Source organism: Mesoplodon densirostris, chromosome 2, assembly GCF_025265405.1.
Source record: "Mesoplodon densirostris isolate mMesDen1 chromosome 2, mMesDen1 primary haplotype, whole genome shotgun sequence".
Classification (NCBI taxonomy): Eukaryota; Metazoa; Chordata; class Mammalia; order Artiodactyla; family Ziphiidae; genus Mesoplodon; species Mesoplodon densirostris.
The window spans coordinates 13,854,394-13,877,016 of record NC_082662.1 but is presented as its reverse complement, the minus strand read 5'-3'; the positions used below and the strand labels follow the sequence as shown (position 1 = coordinate 13,877,016).

General features: G+C 52.8%; 1 protein-coding gene across 1 annotated transcript in view; it reads right to left on the bottom strand.

Moving 5' to 3' along the window:
• LOC132502533 (protein-arginine deiminase type-3-like) overlaps positions 1-20,457 on the bottom strand; it is a 30,079-nt gene extending 9,622 nt beyond the window's left edge. The window contains 13 exon segments of the mRNA XM_060118398.1: positions 924-1,031; positions 2,914-3,025; positions 3,129-3,232; positions 3,322-3,500; positions 5,563-5,688; positions 6,360-6,367; positions 6,760-6,851; positions 7,858-7,919; positions 10,120-10,146; positions 10,149-10,185; positions 12,575-12,755; positions 19,842-19,950; positions 20,340-20,457. Coding sequence (XP_059974381.1) covers positions 924-1,031; positions 2,914-3,025; positions 3,129-3,232; positions 3,322-3,500; positions 5,563-5,688; positions 6,360-6,367; positions 6,760-6,851; positions 7,858-7,919; positions 10,120-10,146; positions 10,149-10,185; positions 12,575-12,755; positions 19,842-19,950; positions 20,340-20,457 — 1,263 coding nt within the window.
• Positions 20,458-22,623: the final 2,166 nt, after the last annotated feature.

The following is a 22,623-nucleotide window of genomic DNA, read 5'->3' as shown; positions in this document are numbered from 1 at the left end:
CAGCATGTGAGTGACAGAGCCAGGCTGTCTGACTCCAAAGCCTATGTTCTTAACAGCTACACTGTCCTGCCTCCCCTGCCCATCTCGGGCTGCCAGATTTAGTGAAAAAAGATACAGGATGCTGGGCTTCCCTGGTAGTGCAGTGGTTGAGAGTCCGCCTGCCGACGCAGGGGACACGGGTTCGTGCCCTGGTCTGGGAGGACCCCACATGCTGCAGAGCTGCTGGGCCCGTGAGCCATGGCCGCTGAGCCTGCGCATCCGGAGGCTGTGCTCCGCAACGGGAGAGGCCACAACAGTGAGAGGCCCGCGTACCGCAAAAAAAAAAAAAAAAAAAAAAAAAGATACAGAATGCCCAGTTCAATTTGAATATTAGATAAACAACAAATATATTTTTAGTATAAGTATGTCCCATACATTGCATGGGACACACTTATACTAAAAGTTACTCACTGTGTAGCTGAAATTCAGCTTTAACTGGGCATCTCCTATGTTATCTGGCAACTCTACTCCTGGCCCTAAAGAACATAGTTCCCAGTCTGGGGCTTCCCTGGTGGCGCAGTGGTTGAGAATCTGCCTGCCGATGCAGGGGACGCGGGTTCGAGCCCTGGTCCAGGAGGATCCCACATGCCGCGGAGCAACTGGGCCCATGAGCCACAACCACTGAGCCTGCGCATCTGGAGCCCGTGCTCCGCAACGGGAGAGGCCAGAACAGTGAGAGGTCAGCGCACCGCAATGAAGGGTGGCCCCCGCTCGCCGCAGCTAGAGAAAGCCCTGGCACAGAAAAGAAGACCCAACACAGCCAAAAATAAATAAATAAATAAATTTATTTAAAAAAAAAAAAAAAAAAGAACATAGTTCCCAGTCTGGTCCTTGGGGTAATGTCTCTCAGCCCTCAGGCCTAGGCTGTGGCCTTGACCACTCACCAGGATTCTTTTGTAAGGGAAGTCCTGCAGTTCTCCATTCCTGGGGGAGTCAAAGACTACTGGGAAGGTCTTGTGCGGTGCCTGAATGTAGCCCAGCTCCATTGCATCCTGCAAACATGAGAGACGCCAGCTGTGGACGGTCCACAGCTTCCCCTGCTTGCCTGGCACTCAGCACCTTGGGGAAGACTGTTCACGGGAGTTCTCTGCCTCAGGCCTGCTTTGCCCTTGGTGGGGAGGGGCCATGATGTCTGCTAGCTGGAGGAGGGGCTGGAGGCTCAGAGAGGGGGTCCACCTGCCTAGGGTCACACAGCAAGACAGGTCAGGAATGAACGAGAACATGGCCTTGGGGTTGTCCCTGTGCTGGGTCAGGGCAGAGTGGATACAGAGACGGGTTCGGGTGGCCTGTGATGGACAAACAGGCTGCTGGGCATCAGCCAGCACATCTGGCCTCCGCACGTGGTCATGAGGGATTGATGGCTGGACAGGGCTGAGGGGACCTGAGGAGGTACAGATCTGCCTCGTTTTCTTTTTTTCTGCCACGCTGCACGTGGCATGCGGGATCTTAGTTCCCCGACAAGGGATCAAACCCACGCCCCCTGCAGTGGAAGCTCGGAGTCCTAACCACTGGACCTCCAGGGAAGCCCCAGGCCTCCTTTTCAAACACGTAAACACACCCAGGTCAATCCTGAGCCCTCTGGTTCCGGAGGCAAAGATGACCCATCACTGATGAACTATGTATCCAACAAGAAGCTCACGATTATGGGCCCGGCCCCGCCCTAAGCTCTTACAAATATTAGCTCCATCAGTCCTCATGACACGCCTATGTGGAGATGCCATGATTACCCCATATCACCGATGAGGAAAGTGAGGAACAGAGAGATCTAGTTATTTGTCCAAGGGCACACAGCTAGCCCTCAGCCTAGCCAGGATCCAAACCCAGCCTGTCTGGCTCCAGAGTCCTGCTCTGAGCCACCTCACTGGATGAACCTCCAGTTGAAATGAAAGCTTCTTAGCTTGGCCTTCAAGGCTTCCTACCTCAACTCTTGCCCTTCAAAGAAACTGGGCCCTGGCCAAAGAGAATAGGTGACATCTCTTCTCATGCCTCCCACCTCTGGTCCTTTGCACATACCAGTCTTCTGCCAGGACCACCGTCCATTGAGTCTCAGCACAGCCCTTACCAGATCTGTGGCCCTAGGCGTTTGCTCCCCTGAGAGCTCCTTCTTTATGGACAGGGCATTGTCAGGAAGATGAAATGATGCTACACACGGCCAGCCGTGAGTGCTCGATAAACAACACAAATCATTATCCACTCGCCAAACCTGGTCCAGCTCAGATGCCCCCTCCAGGCAATCTTCACTAATCCCCCAGACAGAGGTGACGACACATGCCTCCAAACCCTGCCGGCACTTTGCCAGCACCACTGCTACATCTTAGACTGTTGGATTTCTGTCGCAATCATTCTCTACATCAGGGCTTCTAGCCTCGGCACTCTTGACACTTGGGACCAGATAATTTTTTGTCGTGGAGGCCGTCCTGTGCACTGCAGGATGTCTAGCAGCATCCTTGGTCTCTATGCACTGGAAGCTAATAGCACCACCTCTCTCAGTGTAACAACCAAGTGTCTCCAGATGCCGCCAAATGTCCCCTGGGGGGACAAAATCACCTTCCATGGAGAACCACTGGGTCAGGTTGGTGAGGGCAAGGAGCGTGTGCCCTGTACCTCTGCCATCCCCTTCCGGTTCAGCCCAGTGCCTATGCCAGATCCTATGGGTGAATGGATGTCAAATTCAATGTCAGTGTGCTTGAGCCTCCAGAAGGTTCTGGAGAGAAGGGGAGAGCTCTAGGTCTAGAATTAGAAAGAGCAGTGCCCTGGGGAGGACGAGCACAGCCCCGTTCCTCCTGGATATTCCCAGCAGCACCCGTGTTGGGATAGGCCAGCCTCTCCCTCCAGGCCAGTGTCGGGTGAGGTGCTGCCCGGCGGCCGTGGTACCTGGATCCAGCGGTCTTTGCGGTTCTCGGCCTGTGGGCAGATGGTCAGCTTGCAGCCGGCCCTCCTGGCCATCTCCGCCGCTGCATCCACAAAACACGTGTTGTTCCTCACACTGCAGACAAGCCCAGGGGGAGTGGCTCAGGACAGAGCCGGGCCTGGGGGTGGAGAGAGGGGCCACCAGGGTCAGAAGGACACCCAGCACCCCCCGGACTCACCGGCACAAGTACACCTCCAGGGGCGGCAGGGTGCTGGGCGTCATAATCCAGGGCACCACACAGAACACCACGGTGTCAGTGAAGATGGGGGATTCAGAGAAATCCTGCAGGGGAAGACCAGAGGGAAAAGAAACTGGCCTCAGGGTCCAGAGCCTGGATGGTTCAAGGACCACCGTGGACTTGAGCAAGCCGCTTGCTCCTTAGTTTCTAGGGAGGCACCAGCGGGGTGGTCGGGATCTTTCACGCCAGCGTCAGGGAAGGAGAGGCCCTCTACGAAGAAGCACTCCTCGTCCCCGTGGAAGCGGGGCACCTGGTACCACACCTTGTTCTGGCCCAGCATGTGCCTGTAAGCCTCGCATGAGTCCTCGGGACCTGGGAGGGGGCAGAAGGGGTGGCCGTGGCTCCCGAGCGGGCCTGGGGAGCAGGAAGGGCTGTGCAGCCTCACCAACAAAATGGAAGCCAGACAACAGCTCGTGCCTCTCACCTCCCACTGGCAAAGGAGAGAAAGATGCTTAATAACTGGCATGGGCAAGCCTGGGTGAGGGCAAGGGAGTGCATTCCTTTGTAAGATCAGTGCTCAGATCTTTCAGAGGGCAATTTGGTGGCATCTAAGAAGGTAATGTTGGGACTACCCTGGTGGCGCAGAGGTTAAGAATCCGCCTGCCAATGCAGGGGACACGGGTTCGAGCCCTGGTCCGGGAAGATCCCATATGTTGCGGAGCAATGAAGCCCGTGCGCCACAGCTACTGAGCCTGCGCTCTAGAGCCCATGAACCACAACTACTGAGCCCATATGCCACAACTACTGAAGCCCGTGTGCCTAGAGCCCCTGCTCCGCAACAAGAGATGTCACCGCTATGAGAAGCCCGCGCACCGCAATGAAGAGTAGCCCCCACCCACCACAACTAGAGAAAGCCCGCGCACAGCAACGAAGACCCAACACAGCCAAAAGTAAGTAAATAAATAAATTTATTAAAAGAAAAAGAAAAAGAAGGTAATGTTTACCCCTAACCAGCAATTCCATGGCTAGGTATCTTTCCTAAAAAATCCATTACAAGCGTGTTCACTGGTTAATTATTCATTCATTGAATAAATATTTACTGAGCGCCTACTATGCACCTAGGAGGCATAGTTCTGGACTCAGGATATGGCCATGAGCAAGGTCCCTGCCCGCCAGGAACCTAGATTGTTGTAAAATCAGAACACTGCAAAAACTGTGTCTTCAGGGGACCAGATAATTTACAGCACCTCCATGCTTTGGAAGACGATGCAGCTGTGGAGGAGAGTGAAGCACAGCTAAATAAACACACAGGGAGATGTGTAGGATGCATAACTCAATGAGAGAAACCATTTGGAAAGCAGAGTATGTACACACACACACTCACGCACCCACACACCATGCACACACACACACCATGCTCATCTAGTGCACATAGAGAAAAGTCGGGAAGAACACACGCCAGATTGTTAACAGTGAACATATTTTAAGAGTCAGGTTTTGGGGTAGGGATAGCAAACTCTCATTTTTTATTTTACATACTTCAATATTTTTTAAATGACCATATTATTACCTGTATACATTTGTATTTTTAAAATGTAAAAAATTTTTATATTACATACTTTTATTTGTGATAATGGAATTGTGGCTATGTAAAGCAATAGTTCGGAGGGTCTTTTTTTGGGGGGGCGGGGAAATACAGACTGAATTATTATAGAGGCAGACAGCCAGGGTGTCTGGGACTGGCTTTAAAATACTTCAGCAAACCGAAAAGGATAGATGAAGTAAGAGAGGCAAAATAGTGATCACTGTTGAATCTGAGTGGGTGGCACATGGGGGTTCATTACACCGTTCTCTTTACTTTTGTGGATGTTTGAAAGTTTTGATAATAAAAATTTCTAAATGTGCTTAGAACATATATTTAATTTTTTAATAAATTTATTTATTTATTTATTTATTTAGGGCTGTGTTGGGTCTTCGTTTCTGTGCGAGGGCTTTCTCTAGTTGCGGCGAGTGGGGGCCACTCTTCATCGCGGTGCCTGTGCCTCTCACTATCGCGGCCTCTCTTGTTGCAGAGCACAAGCTCCAGACACACAGGCTCAGTAGTTGTGGCTCACAGGCCCAGTTGCTCCGCAGCATGTGGGATCTTCCCAGATCAGGGCTCAAACCCGTGTCCCCTGCATTGGCAGGCAGATTCTCAACCACTGCGCCACCAGGGAAGCCCCTAGAACATATTTTAAAAGTTCAGTCATCCAATAAAACCACCTGAGGCACGGCTGTGCCAGAGATGCCAGCCGACCGGTTCTGGAACTCTCTCATCTGACTCTTCTTCCTCTGACCCCCAAGGCAGCCCAGGAGCCAAAGCAGAGCCTGCCGTCTCACCCCAGGTGGGGAAACTGAGCCCCCCCCTGGTAGGGCAGGATGGGCATGAACTCACCGCAGGCATGGAAGACCCGTGCCCACTTGGCGTCACAGCTGGAGGTGTGGAGGATAAGTTTGTGGTCGTCGAAAAGGGCGGCGGGGCCTTGGGTCCCCAGGACCATGACAGCCATATCTTCCAGGTCTGGGGAGCCAGACACAGGGCGGCAATTCAGGGGGCCTCCAACACCCCAGCCCCTCCGACTCCTGCCCGTGCCCTCCCCAGGGCAGAGGGTGCCAAGACCTGGGTGTCTCTGAGCCCCAGCTCTGCCCAGCTTGTGGAAGCACTGGGAGCCATCAGGAACAAACCACGAAGATGGCTGTAAGCATGTGACATGGTGAGCTACTTCCTACCCTTTCTGAGCCTCGGTTTTCTCATCTGCCCAGAGAACCAGGAAGTATAGAGCGGCCAGCCCGGTGCCTGGCACACAACAGGTGTGCAGGAGAAGCATGTGGGGTACGAAGGTGGGCGGCACGAAGGTGAAGGCCCCTGTCTCAGTCCCAGGATCGCTTGCTGCTGCCCTGGGCCAGCCCCTCCCCGCCCCAAAGCCTCAGCCTTCCTGTCTCCAAAACAATCATGCCAACTTTTAGAGTAGCATGGGCATCTCATGTGTGAAGCCCCTGGCCCACACCAAGGATGCTGCTGCAGCATCCTTCACGGGGCTGTGCATGTGGTTCAGGATGGACTTAAACGTGGGGCATCTCTGAAACCCAGACCAGCAATGCCAGGGAGGAGGAAGAGGCTGGATTTCGGGTTGGAATAGGAGGACTTGGACCTGCCACAGACTGGCTGAGTGACTTTGGGGATCTCCTGACCTCTGAGCCTCAACGTCCTTGTCTCTAAATTGGGGTGATGTTACCCTCCTGCTTTGATGGTTAAACGAGAATCTGGGTAAAGAGTCTGGCATATGGCGGGTGCTCAAATAATGTTAGCACCCTCTACTTCCCTGGAGGGAGAGAAAGGTGAGTCAGCTCCTTTCCAGAGTTCTGCCCCAGCATGCGAGTGCCCGCTGGCCCTGAGGATGGGGAGAGGCAGCTGCCAGCCTGAGACAGGTTTTAAGGAACATCAAGGTGTGTCTGGGAGCTGAAACTCTGGACCTGAGCTCTGCCTTCAGAGCTGCCTGTGTGGGTCAGAATCCCTGCAGGGTAGCTGAGCAGTGACCCTGGAAACCCAGGGACACAGGCTGCCCCGGTGCCCCCTCATCTTGCAGGCAGCGCACGTGCCTGGTCATCACAGTTCAGATTGTCCCTGTCACAGTTCACCAGCAGGATGGCTCCATACCCACTAGATCCCCAGACCCACTGCCGCTGCCAATGGCAAAGCACAGCTGATGACGGGGGCTCAGACCAGACCTGTGCCTCCCTCCTCAGCAACCTCCTGGCCAGCCTCCTAACCCCATCCCTTCCTCTTCACCCTGCCCTGTGATGATAGGTCCACTCCTGCTCAAGAAACGGCAATAGCTCCCTACTGCCCACGCCATCAAGTTCAAATGACACAGCTGTCTCTCATGGCTGCCTGTGTTATGTCTCCAGCCAACATCCTCTTTCCAAGAGGCAACTTCCTGATAAGATCCATTCCTTCCTCCAGGCCTTAGCTCCTGCTGTTCCCTCCACCTGAAATGCCCTCCCTCTTGCAGCACTTTGGAGCCCAGCGCGGGTGGACTTCAAGGGAAGTCTTTCTTGCTCACAAAGCCCACCTTGCCCTTCTCTGAACTCCCAATGCATTAAGCGCCACCACAATTCAGCCCAAAGTTCTTTTATAGTTTCAGCCTTGGTAGATTTCCCTCTTCACCTAGATTAGGGGGTCAGCATACTACTGCCCATGGGCCAAATCTGGCCCACTACCTGTTTTTTTAAATAAAGTTTTATTGGAACACTGTCACATCCATTTGTTCCTGTACTGACTATCTCTTTCATCCTACAATGGCAGAATCAAGTAATTGCAAGAGAGACAGAATGACTCACAAAGCCTAAAATATTTACTATCTTGCTCTTACAGAAAAAGTTTGCCGACCCTCAACCTAGATTGAAAATCCAGAAGGACTTTTCCCCAGAAAGGAAGGCCTAGCCCAGGGCTGGGCACATGTGTGCTTGAAAACTCTTGGTGATGATTTTTCTCCCAGAAGATCCCCAGCCACGCCTGGTTCCTATCTGGCTCCACTGGCCTTGACATCAGCTGGGAGGCAGGGGGGTACCTATAATGGTCTCCCTCCTCTTAACCCAGCCTAGAGCAGCTCCAAACTCCATGCCCCTTTCTGGGCCCAGAGATAGCCTACCTTGTCCACAAAGCCCCTATCCTGTCTGCCTTCACTACCTTGTCCACAAAGCCCCTATCCTGTCTGCCTTCACAGTTCAGGTCACAATCCAGGGTGATATCTGCAAGGAGAGGGAAGAAGGTAAGTCACGACAGTGTTTCCAGGGGCCCAGCACAGGCCTATGGCCTCCACATTTTAGCCTCGGTCTTGGCCCATCTGGCAAATGGAAGTCATTTCCAAGGAGACACTGCCCAGAGGTGGGAGCATCTGGAGCCTCCCTCCCTGGGCTGGGGAAAGAGGCCTTGGAGAGGAAGCAGGGTCAGAGCAAAGACCCAGGTCAAATGCTGCCCCCTCCAGGAAGCCTTCCCTGAACTCTCCCTCTCCTGCATCTCTACAGCCCTCGCTGTCTGGGGCACACCCTGCACTGTGCCCGGGTTGCCCTGGACATTCTTGGTCTGTATGAAGCTGCCTTGTCTCCTTGGGATGGGGCAGTGAGCCTGGACTTCGGTGTTAGATAGTCATGGATGTGAATCTAGGCTCTGGCACCTACAGGCTATGTGGCTTCTCTGAGCCTCAGCTTTTCCCTAAATCCCAGCCTCCATCCCACTGTCTTAACCTTTCTCCCTAGAAAGTGGGGGAGATTTTACAATACAAATGAAACCTTCAAGGGAGAGAGAGAGAGAGAATTTGAAATGATTTTTAAACATGTGAAAAAACACCCACCCACCATGCAATAAGTGCATGAAGCTCACAAACCTAACATGGGGCAAAACAAGCCCAACTCCAAAGGACACGTACAGTATGATTCCATCCAGAGAGAATTCAAAGATAGGCAAAAATAGACTATATTATTTGGGTGTGCCTGTTCAGATGATAAAACCATAAAGAAGGGCTTCCCTGGTGGCGCAGTGGTTGAGAGTCCGCCTGCCGATGCAGGGGACATGTGTTCGTGCCCTGGTCCGGGAAGATCCCACATGCCGCGGAGCGGCTGGGCCCGTGAGCCATGGCCGCTGAGCCTGCGCATCCGGAGGCCACAGCAGTGAGAGGCCCGCGTACCGCAAAAAAAAAAAAAAAAAAAAAAAAACCATAAAGAAAAGCAAGGAAATACTTACCACAAGGTAGTGGTTACCTCTAAGGGAAGGAGGGAGCTTTGATCAGAGAGGGGCTCAGTGGCGGGGGGCACTTTGGGGTGTTGGCCATGTTCCTTGTTCTATTTCTTAACCTGGGTAATGGTTGCTCAGGTGTTTGCTTTGCAACTATTCCTTAATGTGTGTGTACTCACACCCATACTCTCACACACACATACATACATATGTACTTTGCTGTATGCGTATTTTCCAAAGAAAAGGGTGGGTGTGTGCTCAGGGAGAGGAGGCGGGGAGGTCCCCAACCTCAGTCCTAACTAAAGGGAGGCGAAGTAAAGCAACAATGAGACAGCGACCTCTCAGAATGGCCAAAAACGGAAAAGGCTGGTAATGTACAGTGTCGGCAAGGCACTCCCATACTCCCTGCTGTTGGCAGGTGTATAACGTGGTACGGTCTTTTCGAAGAGCCATTTGGCAATATCTATCACAATTTAAATGTACCTTCCCTGTAACTCAGCAGTTCTGCTTCTAAAACCGCCTCCTGCAGACAAAGCATTTTCAACTTTCTTGCTAACTTTCTTGTTCTCCAAGTGCTTGTACCAACGCAAACCCCACTCCCGGTAGAAGGAGTTTCCAGTTCCACATCCTTCGCAGATAAGTATCTGCTAAGATAAGTATCTTTTCATTTGAGTTCTGATGATTGGGGCTTTTCTCATCTGTGATTTGCTGGGGTTTTCTTTTTTGTTTTTTGCTGTTATTGTTGTTGTTGTTTTGCCTATTTCTATTGTTTGGTTTTTCTTTCTTATTGATTGGCATTCTCCATTACCTATAAGCACTGAGTCAGCTATATGCATTGCAGAGCTCTTCTCCATAGTCTGGCTTTGTACTTGTCCTCCATTGTACAGAAGTTTTCAATTTTAATACAGTCTAATTTATCAATCTTGCCCCTAAAGTCCTGTGCTTTTGTTTTGCCTTGTTAAAGAAAACTTCTGACTGCTTTGAAGTTGAAAAGATATTCTCTTCTAAAAGCTTTAAAATTCTGACTTTCACCTTGAGATTTTTAACCCATCTGAAATTTATTTTGGAGTATGGTGTGCAGTAGGGCTCCAAGTTCATTGAGTGTCACATGATAATCACATGAGCATGGGTCTGTGTCTGGTTCTCTATTTGTTCCGTTGGTCTATATTTAACCCCGCACCAATTTCACACTGCCGTTGGCTGAGGCCCCGGACTTACCCACACAGGTGAGGTAGAGCACCGCTAGGCCAGAGGCTCTTGGCCGGAATGGTAGGAAATCTGAACCTGTAGAGAGATGGGCCCCAAGGTCAAGTTGGCTGAAGCCAAGAGCCCTGCCCCAAAACACAGGTCTTGGGGGATCTGGCAAGGAGGGGAGGAGTTCCCAGGAAACTCTGTGCACTAAAGTTGAGTTTACCAACCCAGCTCTTCCTTTAGCCTTCTCTGTGCCATTTATTTTTCCATGCCTCAGTTGGCCTATCTTTAAAATGGGAACAATTTGTGAGGGATTCCATGGAGACATGTGTCCCGGTGCTGCCAATGACTACTGTGTGCTTTTGGCAAGCCCCTGCTCCCCTTTTGATCTCAGTTTCACCATTCCTAAAATGAGGAGTTTGGACTGGGCAGGCTTTAGGGACACTCTCTTAACTCTGGGATTCAGACAGGCCTAGACTTGAGCCCAGCACCTCTGGGTTCTGTGACCTTGGCCGAGGCCCTTCACCTTTCTGAGCTACCTCAGTTTCCTCATCTGCAAAATGGGCTTTATATAGGTCCCTACCTCAGAGGATTGTAGTGCAGATTTGAAACGATCCATGTAAAAGACTAACCTTATAGGAAATACCCAAGAAATACCAGCTATTGTTATTAGAGGGCAGGGGCTATGATGTAAGAGTCAGTGCAGAGCTCTGGAGTCAGATGTCCTGGGCTCAGATTCTGGATCCACCATGCGAGAATATCCTGGGAAAAGTTACTGTCCTGTCTGGGCCTCAATTTGCTCAGCTGTAGAATGGGGATAATAATAGTTCCATAGGACTGATTATAGGCTATGAGGATTAAAAAAGGAAAGCACGTGACATTCTTGACACAGTGCTCACAGCACACACCCAGCAACTGTCAAAGGTGAGGCTGAAGATGGTGATGATGATAAAGCAATTCCAGGCTGATGTATCAAACCCCTTTGACCCACCGCCCTCCACTTGGACCTTCCCTTTTTGGTTCTGATGTTCTCAACTCAGCCAGAAGGTTCAGGATTTTATGGAGACCCCTCACCCCTCCGTCCTGGGAGTCCCTAAATCCTGCAGTTACTGATCCCCATGTGTCAAGCCCCAGCAATGATGCTCACCTCAGGCATAAAATTACCTGGATCCCGGGCAAAGGGGGGGAGGGGAAGTAGGGGACACTCTGATGACCCTCCTCAGTCCCTGCGGTCCTCGGTGCCAGGGAGCTCAGAATGGTGAGGTATCCACACAGCCTCTGGCTCAGTGCAGGACACCCAGGAGTGGCCCCTCACGGGATGGCTGGTCCTCTTGCCCTGCTCCGGGGGCCTCTGTCCTGACTCTCACCAACTCTGCTACTTACTAATCATGTGACTTCAGGTAAGCCACGCCCCTTCTTGGTCTGTTTCCTTGTCTGTAAAATGGGTTCATTGAGTCCTGCCCCACCTGCCTCACGGAACTCCCTGGATAGGATAATTCAGACACATGGATGGTAAAGATGTGGGGGTGATGGAGGGAGCCCATCCCTGGGTGTCGGGCAGCTCTGACGCCTGAATTCTAGCCTTCCCACTGATCAGCTGTGTGGCTCCAGGACAGTCACTGTGAACCTTGGTGGCCCCACCTGTGAAATGGGGATCAGACCCTGCCTCTCAGGGCTGCTGCTGGGGCTGGAGGAGGTCACGGCCGCCCCAGGCTAGGCGCATGGTCAGTGCTCCTTAAAAGGCCAGTTTCCCAAAGTATCGCTCCCTACATGGAGTGGGGACCTGCCACCCACACGACAAGGCCTGGTTCCCATCACCCCTTTAGGGGGCGTCCCCTGTGCCCTGTGTCAAGGGACACCTGACTTCTACCACTTTTTAAATCCCCCCCTGCCCTGGGGCCAGAACACTGCCTCCAGCTGGGTCTTGTTAAACTCAAACTTAATGGGCAGAGAGAGGAGAGGAAGGGGAGGCATCCGGCCTGTGAGAAGTGAATGGGGGTCGGGAAGAGAGTGGGTTAGGGGAAGGTGAGGCCCCTGGGGAAAGGGGTCTCCCCAGGCAGCGGCTTCCCTCCCCCACCTCTGCTTTCTCTCCCTCATTCAGAGTATCAGAGACCATGAGTCAACCCTCAGCCTACAGATGGGGAAACTGAGGCCCAACACAGAAGAACTAGGACAACTCCTCCCTTCACAAGGGGTCCTGGGAAGCAAGAGAAGGAGCAAAGGCTGGCTCCTGTTCAACACTAGGCGGAAGGTGCTATGATTATTCCCATTTTACAGTTGGGGGAACTGAGGCCCAGAGCGGTGATGTGACTCCCCAGCAGACTCACAGTTTGTGTTTGTAAGTTGCAGAGCTGGCTGGCTCCAGGGCCAGGCGCTTACCCACTGTGCTACCCTGCACTCTGGATAAAGAGAGGGCGCTGGGCCCTTGTGGAGTGAGATCACTGCCTCCCCATCACTCCCTCAGACCAAGGGACCTGCTTACGTGACTGTCATTGAGGTCGTTGCTGGGAGAGTTCATGACCACGATGATCTGCAACCCCGCATCAAAGCACCACCGCCTGGTGTCTGCACGTTCCCGGTCCCTCTCCACTCCAGGAGAGATGTAGATGTCCACACCGGGGGTTCCGTAGACCTCAAACATCTCTGTTCCCTCAGGTACTGACCTGGGAAGAACAGGGAGCCATGGGAAGTGCTAGAGGGCAGCCCTTGTTCAGATGCTTGAGCTCTGGCTCAAACTCTTGCTTCCAGGAAGCCTTCCCTGACTACCCCAGGACTCTCAGATTCTCACAGCAAGCTCCTGGAAGTCAAGCCTGGACCTTACACACAGATAAACATTCTCACATTCTAAGGTTCTGTGTTCATTAACATTTCCCTTGTGAGTTCTCCAGGCATTAATTGTAGGGTTAAAAATTCCATGCTGTTCTGTGGCCCTGGGACCTCATTTCCCCGACTCCAGCTAGTCTGGGTGTCCTGTTTGAAATCAGTCTGTTCATCCTCTGATTGTCTGTGGGGTGCCTACTGTGCATGTTGGCACTGCTGGGCTGAGGAAGATACACCCACTGCCCCCGAGCCTTCAGTCTGGCTAGGGAGCTGAGGACAGCACTGCCCAGGGCAGCCAGATGGGATTCAGGGTGATGGGGTCAGGGGTCAGTGGGATCCCATGTAGGGAGAGACCACTGTGGGCCAGAGGAACCGGAAGGCTTCCTGGAGGAAGCAGCACACACATCCAGCTGGGGGATAACAGTAGCTGACTTTGGTGGAGCCCTTGCTAGGTGCCGGCCCTATTTGAGTTTCTTTATGTGCCTTATGTCATGTAATCCACTCAAAACCCCAGGAGGTAGCGACTATTATTGTCTCCCATTTTACAGGTGGGAAACTGAGGTTAAGGTAAACTGTCCAAGGTCATGGAGCTAGTTAGTGGCAGGACTGGGGTCCAAACCCAGGCCTTCTGGCTCCTGAGTCCACATTCTTACCCAAGAGTAATAATAACAGTAATCATAACCCCCAGGGCTCCCATCCCCTGAACACTTACCATGGCAGGCTTGGCTAAGACTTTCCGAATATCAGCTCATCTAATCCTCAGCACAGCCCCAGGAGGAGGGGATCATTACTCCCACTTAACATGGGGAAACTGAGACTCAGGATGGGCAAGAGGCTTCCCCAAGCTTGCACAGCTGGCCACAACCACTACCCAGGCCCTTTCCCTTCCCTGCCTCCACGTGGAAGAAAGCAGACCTCCTCCAAAGCACCCTCTTCACTCCTCTGCCAGCATGAGTCTGACACTTCTCAACATGCCTTTCCTTTAAAAAAAAGAGAAATAAATGAAGCCTAACTGTACTCCACCAGGCGGGCCCCACTCCAGTGCTTGGCCCTACCAGGTGTCTTCACCAGGTGGGAGGGGCTGACACACCTGTGTCTCCTTCCAAGCAGGGCTGCCAGATTTAATAAAATACGGAACACTCAGTCGGACTTGAATTTCAGATAAACAACAAACAATTGTTTTAGTATAAGTATGTCCCATGAAATATCTGGGACATAGTTACACTAAAAAAGTATTCATTGTTCATCTGGATTTCAAATTTAACTAGGCATCCTGGATTTTATCTGGCAACCCTACTCCCGAAGCTGTAATTTCCAGGGCTCTGTCCTATTATGCCCTGGGTGTGTGAGAATCTGGATAGAGAGACATGGGGACACAGAGACGGCGATAAAGGGACATGAAAAGATATGGAGAGACCGAGAGACAGAGACTCATGGAGATAGACCCGGGTACGAAGGGCCCCCAGCATCCTCCCCACAAACACAAGCTAGAGCGGAGCGTCTTGGATGGTCCTCCTGGTACGAAGCCTGCCCAGTTCCCAGGCCCCAGCCTCTGGTTTGGGGTATCTCAGCCCAGCTCCCCTGCACCTCCCTGGCCCAGGCCTTGTGTGAGGCACAGGGGACCCCTGATGAAGATAGAAGTGCCCCTGCCCAGGAGGGGCCAAAAGAAGCTGAGAGCTTGGTAGTGCCAGGACCAAGGTCAAGAGTCAGATTCTAGACTGGGCTGGGATGCCCATCAGCCAGGTGACCTTGAACAAATCACCTAGCCTCCCCGGGCCTGTTACCTCACCTGTAAAGTGGGATAATGACACCTACTGGGCCAACCTCACAGGCAGTTGTGAGGCTCAAGCGTGATAATAGGTGGGGAAGTCTTGGAAAACCACCGGCCCAGGACTGGGGAAGGGGTTACTAGGGTAAATTAGGGCACAGGAAATGGGTGGATGGGAGCAGCTGGAGAGGGTGTACTGGGGTGTCTGGGGAAGGCTTCCTGGAGGAAGGCAGGTAAACCGAGGACAAGGAAGAGACACATCTAAGGGGAAGGGGTTTCCACTGCAGAGCCTTAGGAGGTCAAGGGCAAACTCAGGCTGCAACGAGCTCATTTTCATTTCACCCCTATGTAATGGGAAGCCAGCGATGGTTCCTGATCAGGAGAGACAACACAGTGGAACCGTGGCGAGGTGGTTAAGCCTGTGGACTCCGGGGGCAGGAAGCCTGGGTTCAAATCCCAGCCCCACCACTCACTAGCTGTGTGACCTTGAGGGAGTGACTTGGCCTCCCTGTGCCTCAGTGTCTACACCTATAAAGTGGGGTGATGAGAAGACGAAAGGAGTGTGAGTAAACACTGGGGATGAGTAAAATTTGGAGGCACCTGAACTCATGCCCTCATTTCACTGCTGGGGAAACTGAGGCCCAGAAGAGGAGAGACTAGAAGACAGAGCCCTAGACTCCCAGTCTAGTGCTCATGCTCCATCATGCAGCCGTGAGTTAGGAAGATCAAAGGGGAGGCTTCTAGGAGGACAGCCTGCATCAGGTACAGGAGGATCTGGATTCCCCATTTCCTGGAGGACAGGGAAAGCGGCCAGAGGCTCACGTGGATGAAGTTCTTCCTCCAGCCAGGCCACCCCGAGTGCAGCATGCTGCTCTAGACAGCATCCCCAGCCCAGTCCTGGGGGCACTTGTGGCTGGGGGGCCTCGTCCTCTCCCAATGAGTAGGACAGTCCAAGACCCTCCCCAGCCCTGAGCCCTTCTAGCCAGCCTAAGGGCCCAAATGATCCAGTGGTACAGCCAGCCTAGGAGCTGGTGCACAGTGGGGAAAACATGATGGAATGACCAACAATTCTGGTTTGCCAGGGACTGAGGCATTTCCTGGGGTACAGGACATTCCATGCTAAAACCTAGAAAGTCTTGGGCAAACTGGGACAGCTGGTCACCCTCACAGTGGTCAACTTCAGATCTAGCTGTTGAAAATGCAGATTCCAGAACCATAAGTTCTGCAGTCAGAACTCAGGAACCTGCATTTTAAACCACACTGGTGCCCAGTGAAGTCTGAGGACCATGGCTAAGGATGGACTGTCTCAGAAACAGTGATCCCTAGTCCTGCAGGAGTGTGGGAGTGACTCAATGTGAGCTCATGCCCTCCTGGAAATCAAGACAGGTCAGGTCTTCCTTTAGAGTCGTGCCACCCCTTCAATGGTGAGGATGATGGTGGCGACAAGGGTGATGAAGACGGCTCTCCTAGTCATAGGACGTCAGTACTACTTCCCCCACTTTACAGATAAGAAAACTGAGGCCCAGAGATGACAGGTAACTTGCTCAGAGTCACACAGCTGGTGAGTGACAGAGCCAGGACTCACAGCCAGCTCTGTCCCCACTCCCTTGCAAACAGAAACCCACTCTCTCCCTTCAAGGGCTCAGGGCCTCCACCTCTGGGAAAACAAAATCAGACATTTCAGAGCCGGGAAATTGACAGCAAAGGTCTTTGTGGCTGAAAACAGGAAAGTTGACAAGATGACCACCAAGGTCCCCAGCAAGTTGGCCCATAGGAGCCAAGGAGACCAAGGCCCACACAGCTCAGGCTCTGGGTACCAGCTGCCCCTCCCTCTTCAGTGAGGCTCCCAGAGCCCCGACTGCACTGGCCTCACCAACAGAACACAATTCAGGAAGTCACTGCCCTTCCTTAATTCTACGTCTTCCTGCCCCTGGAAAATGACAGTCACACAAACACTTCTTACAAAGTCCAAATAGTTAAGAGAGTTAAAGATGCGTCCACCTCCCAGAGCCCAGCTCTCTGCACAGGCAGGTTGGAGCTTTACATCAAACAAAATCTGGTAGAGACAGAAGGGGAGGTGCTTTGTCAAATCAGGGAAGAGGCTCAGAGGCCTCCATGAGCAGAGCTGGAAATCCACTCTTCTACGCCAACCTCCTCAGAGTACATATGGGGAAACTGAGGCCCAGGAAGGAGCAGAAAGTTACTCAAGATGACCTAGCAAAGGGTGAAAGAAATAGGGCCAAAACTCAGGGTTCCTGGCCCCCGGTGCCCCAAGCCTTTTCTTTCTATTAGACCGCCTCTGCTGAGCAAGGGGTGAGCTGTTTGCCCTTCCAGCTAGGGCAGCGGTTCTCAAGCCTGGCTGCACCTCCAGTGCGTGGCTCAGCACACCTGTGTATTACCCGTGTGTATTACCCTTCCTTACCCTCCTCCCTAAGAATCCCTATTCAGGAAAGCAAAACCCCCTTACCAAGTCTGGGCCATCTCCAACTCAATGGAAGGAAGGAAGACAGGGCTTAATCCACTAGTGATTAGAGAGCCCCAGTGGTCTTGCTCATCCTGCAAGGCTCTGGTTGGTGCCCTTTCTCCAGGAAGCCTGCCCTGACTGCTCAGCCTGTGTTGATTTCTCTTTTCTCATTTCCTCCTTCTCCCAGTATGGCTCAGAGTTTGTTCCCCAGCCATCTTTTTTTTTTTTTTTTTTTTTTTTTGCGGTACGTGGGCCTCTCACTGTTGTGGCCTCTCCCATTGTGGAGCACAGGCTCCGGACGTGCAGGCCCAGCGGCCATGGCTCACGGGCCCAGCCGCTCCGTGGCATGTGGGATCTTCCTGGACCGGGGCACGAACCAGTGTCCCCTGCATCGGCAGGCGGACTCTCAACCACTGCGCCACCAGGGAAGCCCTCCCCAGCCATCTTGTGTATGGCAGTTTTGGGGACGCTTGAGGCTGTCTAGAGAGCCAGGAAGGATACTAAAAATGATGATGGGGCTTCCCTGGTGGCGCAGTGGTTGAGAGTCCGCCTGCGGATGCAGGGGACACGGGTTCGTGCCCCGGTCTGGGAAGATCCCACATGCTGCGGAGCGGCTGGGCCCGTGAGCCATGGCCGCTGAGCCTGCGCGTCCAGAGCCTGTGCTCCGCAACGGGAGAGGCCACAACAGCGAAAGGCCTGTGTACCGCAAAAAAAATGATGATGATGGTGGTTATAATGGTAGCAGTTACCATAATTGAATGTTCACATGCCAGCCTTCGCCTACGTGCGCTACATGCACAATCTCATTCAATCGTCCCAAGAGCCCTTTGAAGTGAAGGCCAGAGTGCTGGGGCTGCATCCTGGCTCTGCCTCTCCTCACTGGTTGTGTGACATGGGGCAAGTGACTTAGCTTCTATGTGTCTCAGTTTCCTCATCTCTGCAATGGGGATGAAGACAGTACCCATCTCACAGAATGGTTGTGAGCATTAGTTAACATATGTTAAGCCTTTAGGGGAGTGACTGGTATGGAGCAGCCTCTAAGTATCATTGTTGATATTATGATGACCTTCATTCTATAGACAAAGAAAGAGCAACTGGAGAGGTTAAGTGACTTTCCCAAGGTCAGACAGCTGCTAGGTCACAGAGCCAAGACTGAGCCACCACGCCCAGTGCCCTTTCTCTTGTTGGCCCACAGTCTGAGCACAAAGGATTACTAAATCACTGTATCTCCCAGCCGGAAGGGACTTTAGAATTAGTTCAGTCCCCCTCCCCTTGCAAGACAGGAATCTTTTCCACAGCACCCCTGCAAGGCGGTCCAGCCTCTGCTAGAACTGCAGGATAGGGTTCTCAGAGGGCAGGGACCACACCTGCTTGTTCACCATTGTGGCCCCATGCCTGGCACGCACTAGACCCCCCCAAAAATACTTGAAATACTTGATGAATGTGTGAAAGAACAAACTAGGAGCTCTCCCCCATCCCCAGTGTGGTCTGGTACATTGGAGGCCCGAGAGTCGCCCGTGTGAGGGTGCCAGAGGCTCCATCCCCCACCCTGTGACTGTCCCACCCACAGCTCCTTTGCAAACCCCAAAGTGGCCCATCTACCCACAACAGCCCAAGATACTGCTGCCTTAGCCTCTCATGGCCCCAATCCTTCCTCCATCCTCTAGGAAGGTCTGCAGGGAAGGAGCCAGCCCCGGGCCTCCTGGGGCAGGTCAAACTAGAGACACATCTGCCCCATGGGCGTGAGGAAGCCAGGGCACGATGCAGCCATGGGCACACAGCCCTGGAGGAGGCGGTGGTGCCAGCCGGCACGGGTACACCTCCTCCCTCATCACCCCTCTGTGGCTGCCCCCTGCTTCAGGATCATCTGAATCCCCTTCCCACTCCTCACTGCCCACCCACCCTCAACTGGGCTTTAGCTCCTCCTACTAGCTTGGAGGGCTTGCTCCAGACTTGGTTCCCTCCCATGACCAGCTCCTCACCCCCTGTCATCTAATGCCCTGGGACAAACCCCATCTCTGCTTCTAAGTTCACTCCAATTTTTTTAAAATTAATTAATTAATTAATTTTATTTTTGGCGGTGTTGGGTCTTCGTTTCTGTGCGAGGGCTTTCTCTAGTTGTGGCAAGCGGGGTCCACTCTTCATCGCGGTACGTGGGTCTCTCTTGTTGCGGAGCACAGGCTCCAGACACGCAGGCTCAGTAGTTGTGGCTCATGGGCCTAGTTGCTCTGCGGCATGTGGGATCTTCCCAGACCAGGGCTCGAACCCGTGTACCCTGCATTGGCAGGCAGATTCTCAACCACTGCGCCATCAGGGAAGCCAGATTTTTAAAATCTTAGTCTGAGACACTGGTTCTCAGCTAGGGGTGATTTTCCCTCCAGGGCACACTTGGCAACATCCAGAGATGTTTTTGGTTGTCATAAGTTGGGGGTGTGCTACCGGCATCTAGTGAGTAGAAGCCTCTCTACCCCCATTCAGTCTCCCACACTTAACACCCCCTAGCTGGGGCTCTATAAGAAGCCTGGTTGAGAAAGACGAGGACCCAAGCTTCCATGATTGGCAGCTATGCCAAGGCCAAGGCTCAGGAGAGGGCAGCCAAGTCAGGCCTGAGCCTTGAGGAAGCCCCACACAGCTCGCAGGGAGAGCCCAAGGGGTCAGCACCAGGGGCCTGCAAACCCCCAGTCTTCTGGCTCTTACCCATAAATGTCCACGAGGGTCTCCACACCAGCCACACACACGGTGCTGGTGAGGTGCTCCAGGGACACTCGCACGATCCTCTGCAGAGACGTTCTAGCCTTGGGCTGGGCTTGGGCCACAAAACCCCTGGCATGTGGTTTAAAAGCCTTTGTTATAAAGCAGAAACTAACACACCATTGTAAAGCAATTATACTCCAATAAAGATGTTAAAAAATAAATAAATACAAATAAATAAATAAAAGCCCTTGGCCTTTCCCTACCAGCCCAAGAGGCTAATTCATTGGCTCCAGTCCTGGAAGCCCAGCCCCTTCCCAGAGCCAAGAGCTCAGGATTGGCTGGAAGGAACCCAATATTTGCATAGGAACCTGTTGCTCCCACCTACGCGCAGAGGGAGTTAATTTCTCACTTTAAGGGGAGCAAGTAAGTACCTCGCCAAGGCACCAGGACCTTGGGGGGCATGCAGAGATGCAGGGTATGGATCAGGGGAGCAATGAGTACCTTGCCAAGGCACCAGGACCCTGGGGGGCATGCAGAGATGCAGAGTATGGATCAGGGGACCTTCCTTGCTTTCCACACTCAGCCTCTTCACCCCTTTTTCTACATTTTCAGAGATCATGGCTTTAGTGGGGAGTTTCTCTATCCTGATGGAGGAACTAATGAAAACGCAGATTCCCAGGCCCAGCCTCCAATTTGATAAGCAGCCTGGCGTCTGGAGTCTTTTTTTTTTTTTTTTACAAGCACCCCTAGAGCATTTTGAAGCACTTTGAGGAGCACCAACTTCTTTCTTAAGAGCATGGATTTTGCAGGCAGGACTGGATTTCAGCCCTGCTTCAATTACATCCTGACTGGGTGACCAGGGGCAAGTCACTTAATTGCTCTGTGCCTCACTTTTGGCATCTGAAAAATGGTTGTTATGAGGGTTAAAGGGGAACACGTGGGTAGAGCTCTAGTGTGGAGCTCAGTATTATTTTATTAGGGATGCTGTTGTTATTGTTATTACTGTTAGATGCCAAAAGCCTCTGGAAGGGGTTAGTGATAAGGGTGAAAACCCTCTCTGGTCAGGAGGAGCTTAGAATGTCAGAGTAGGAAGGCTCACTCGTTAGGTGGGGAAACTGAGCCCAGAGGGGCATTCGGTCACCTGAAACAGAAAGAGTGAGGGCTCTGGGGAGAGGAGTCTCGGGTTTGGACACAGACGCCACCAGGCACTGGCTGTGTGGCCTTGGGGGTTATGTCCCCTCTCTTGCAACCTTGGTGTCCTCATCCGTAGAAAATGTGGCTACTCACCAGCCCTGGCAGAGATAATGGTGGGACACACCCTGTCCAGCAAAGGCTCAGAAGGTGCTGAATAGAGGTTTCCTCCCTCTTCCCTGGTGATGCTGACAATCTGAGGCAGGGTGAGGACCAAGATCTGCTCCCCCAGAGTCCCTGGCTAGTGCATTCACACCAATTCAAGGATCTCAGCAAGACTCTAAGATGGGCACCCCTATATCCCAGGTTCTGGTAAGGATGTTCTTCTCAAGGAGAGCTGCTGGGCTGCTGGGTCCAGGGACACCTTCACTTTTTTGGCTGTAAAACGGGCTCGGGGGCTGACTCAGCTCTGGGTAAGAGTCAGAGTTCAGGAGGAAGCCCCAGGCAGGCTCCATAGCCTGTTTGTGGGCACAGCTGGGGAACAGATACAGAAGCAGACGCATTCCTCTGGGCACTGGCCCACTGTGATGGCGACAGGATAGCCTCCAGCTCAGAGCCCTGGATCTCCCTTTGGAGGGAGACTCATGCTTTCACTTCTCCCCAATTACTACCTGCCAGCTTTTAGAAAGAGATGGGTGATTCATTCAGACTAAAGTGTCCATGACTGATGGGCAGCGACTTTTTGCCCCTTAGTCCACAACCAATCTAAAGTAAAGTGAATGAGTGAGGAGTGAGTGTCAGGGAAGCACTCTGAGGCAGCACCAAGTATGTAGGATGAGAGGGGTGATCATTCCGGGTCCCTGAAATCCGACCACTGAGGCTGGGTAGCTTAGTAGCTTTAGAGGCAGGAATGCAAGGGAATTATATTGGCCTGTGGCTCTGGGCACCAGTCCTGCTGGGGACTCTCCCACTCTGCCAATAGGGCCCAGCCTGCTTGCCCTCTGAGAGATGGAGGAGATAGCCCAGGGAAGGGAGAGGGATGAAGAGATAGGACCCACCCTCCCCCGATAGCCATCTCAGCAGGGCAGGCAGCCTCACGGCAATGGCCGTGTGCCAGCCATCCTGCTGCGTCAGCCTGCCTGCCTGGCACTGGCCCTGGGGGCTCTCCCAGCTGGGTAGGAGCTGCCCATGGCCAGTGGAAGTTGAGCCAAGGAGCTGGTAGCATAGTGGGTGGAACTGAGAGCACCTCTCCCCCGCCTTCCCTCCCCTCCTCCCCACGGCCCAACGAACAGAAGCTAAGGAGGCAGCCACTTGAAGAAATGCATGTTGACATTTTTATTAATCAGAAAGGAGGCGACCATTCACCTGGAACATTCTCACAGGGAACATCAGCAACACCCCCCCACACAAACAGCCCAACAGCAATTCCAGAGCTCCCCGCACTCAATGCCACTCCCTGCATTCAGTGCCACCACCCCCGTCTCTCTGCAATGCCCACTCCCCTCCCACCCGCAGTGCTTTCCCTGGGGAACCCCGGCTGCACACCCTTGGCCGACGAAGAGATTCCTTCTCCTCTTGGCTCAGTCTAAGGGGCATCATGATTATGAGCAGAAAGTGCACAGGCTAGACCAGGGGCTTGCAAACGGGGTTCCAC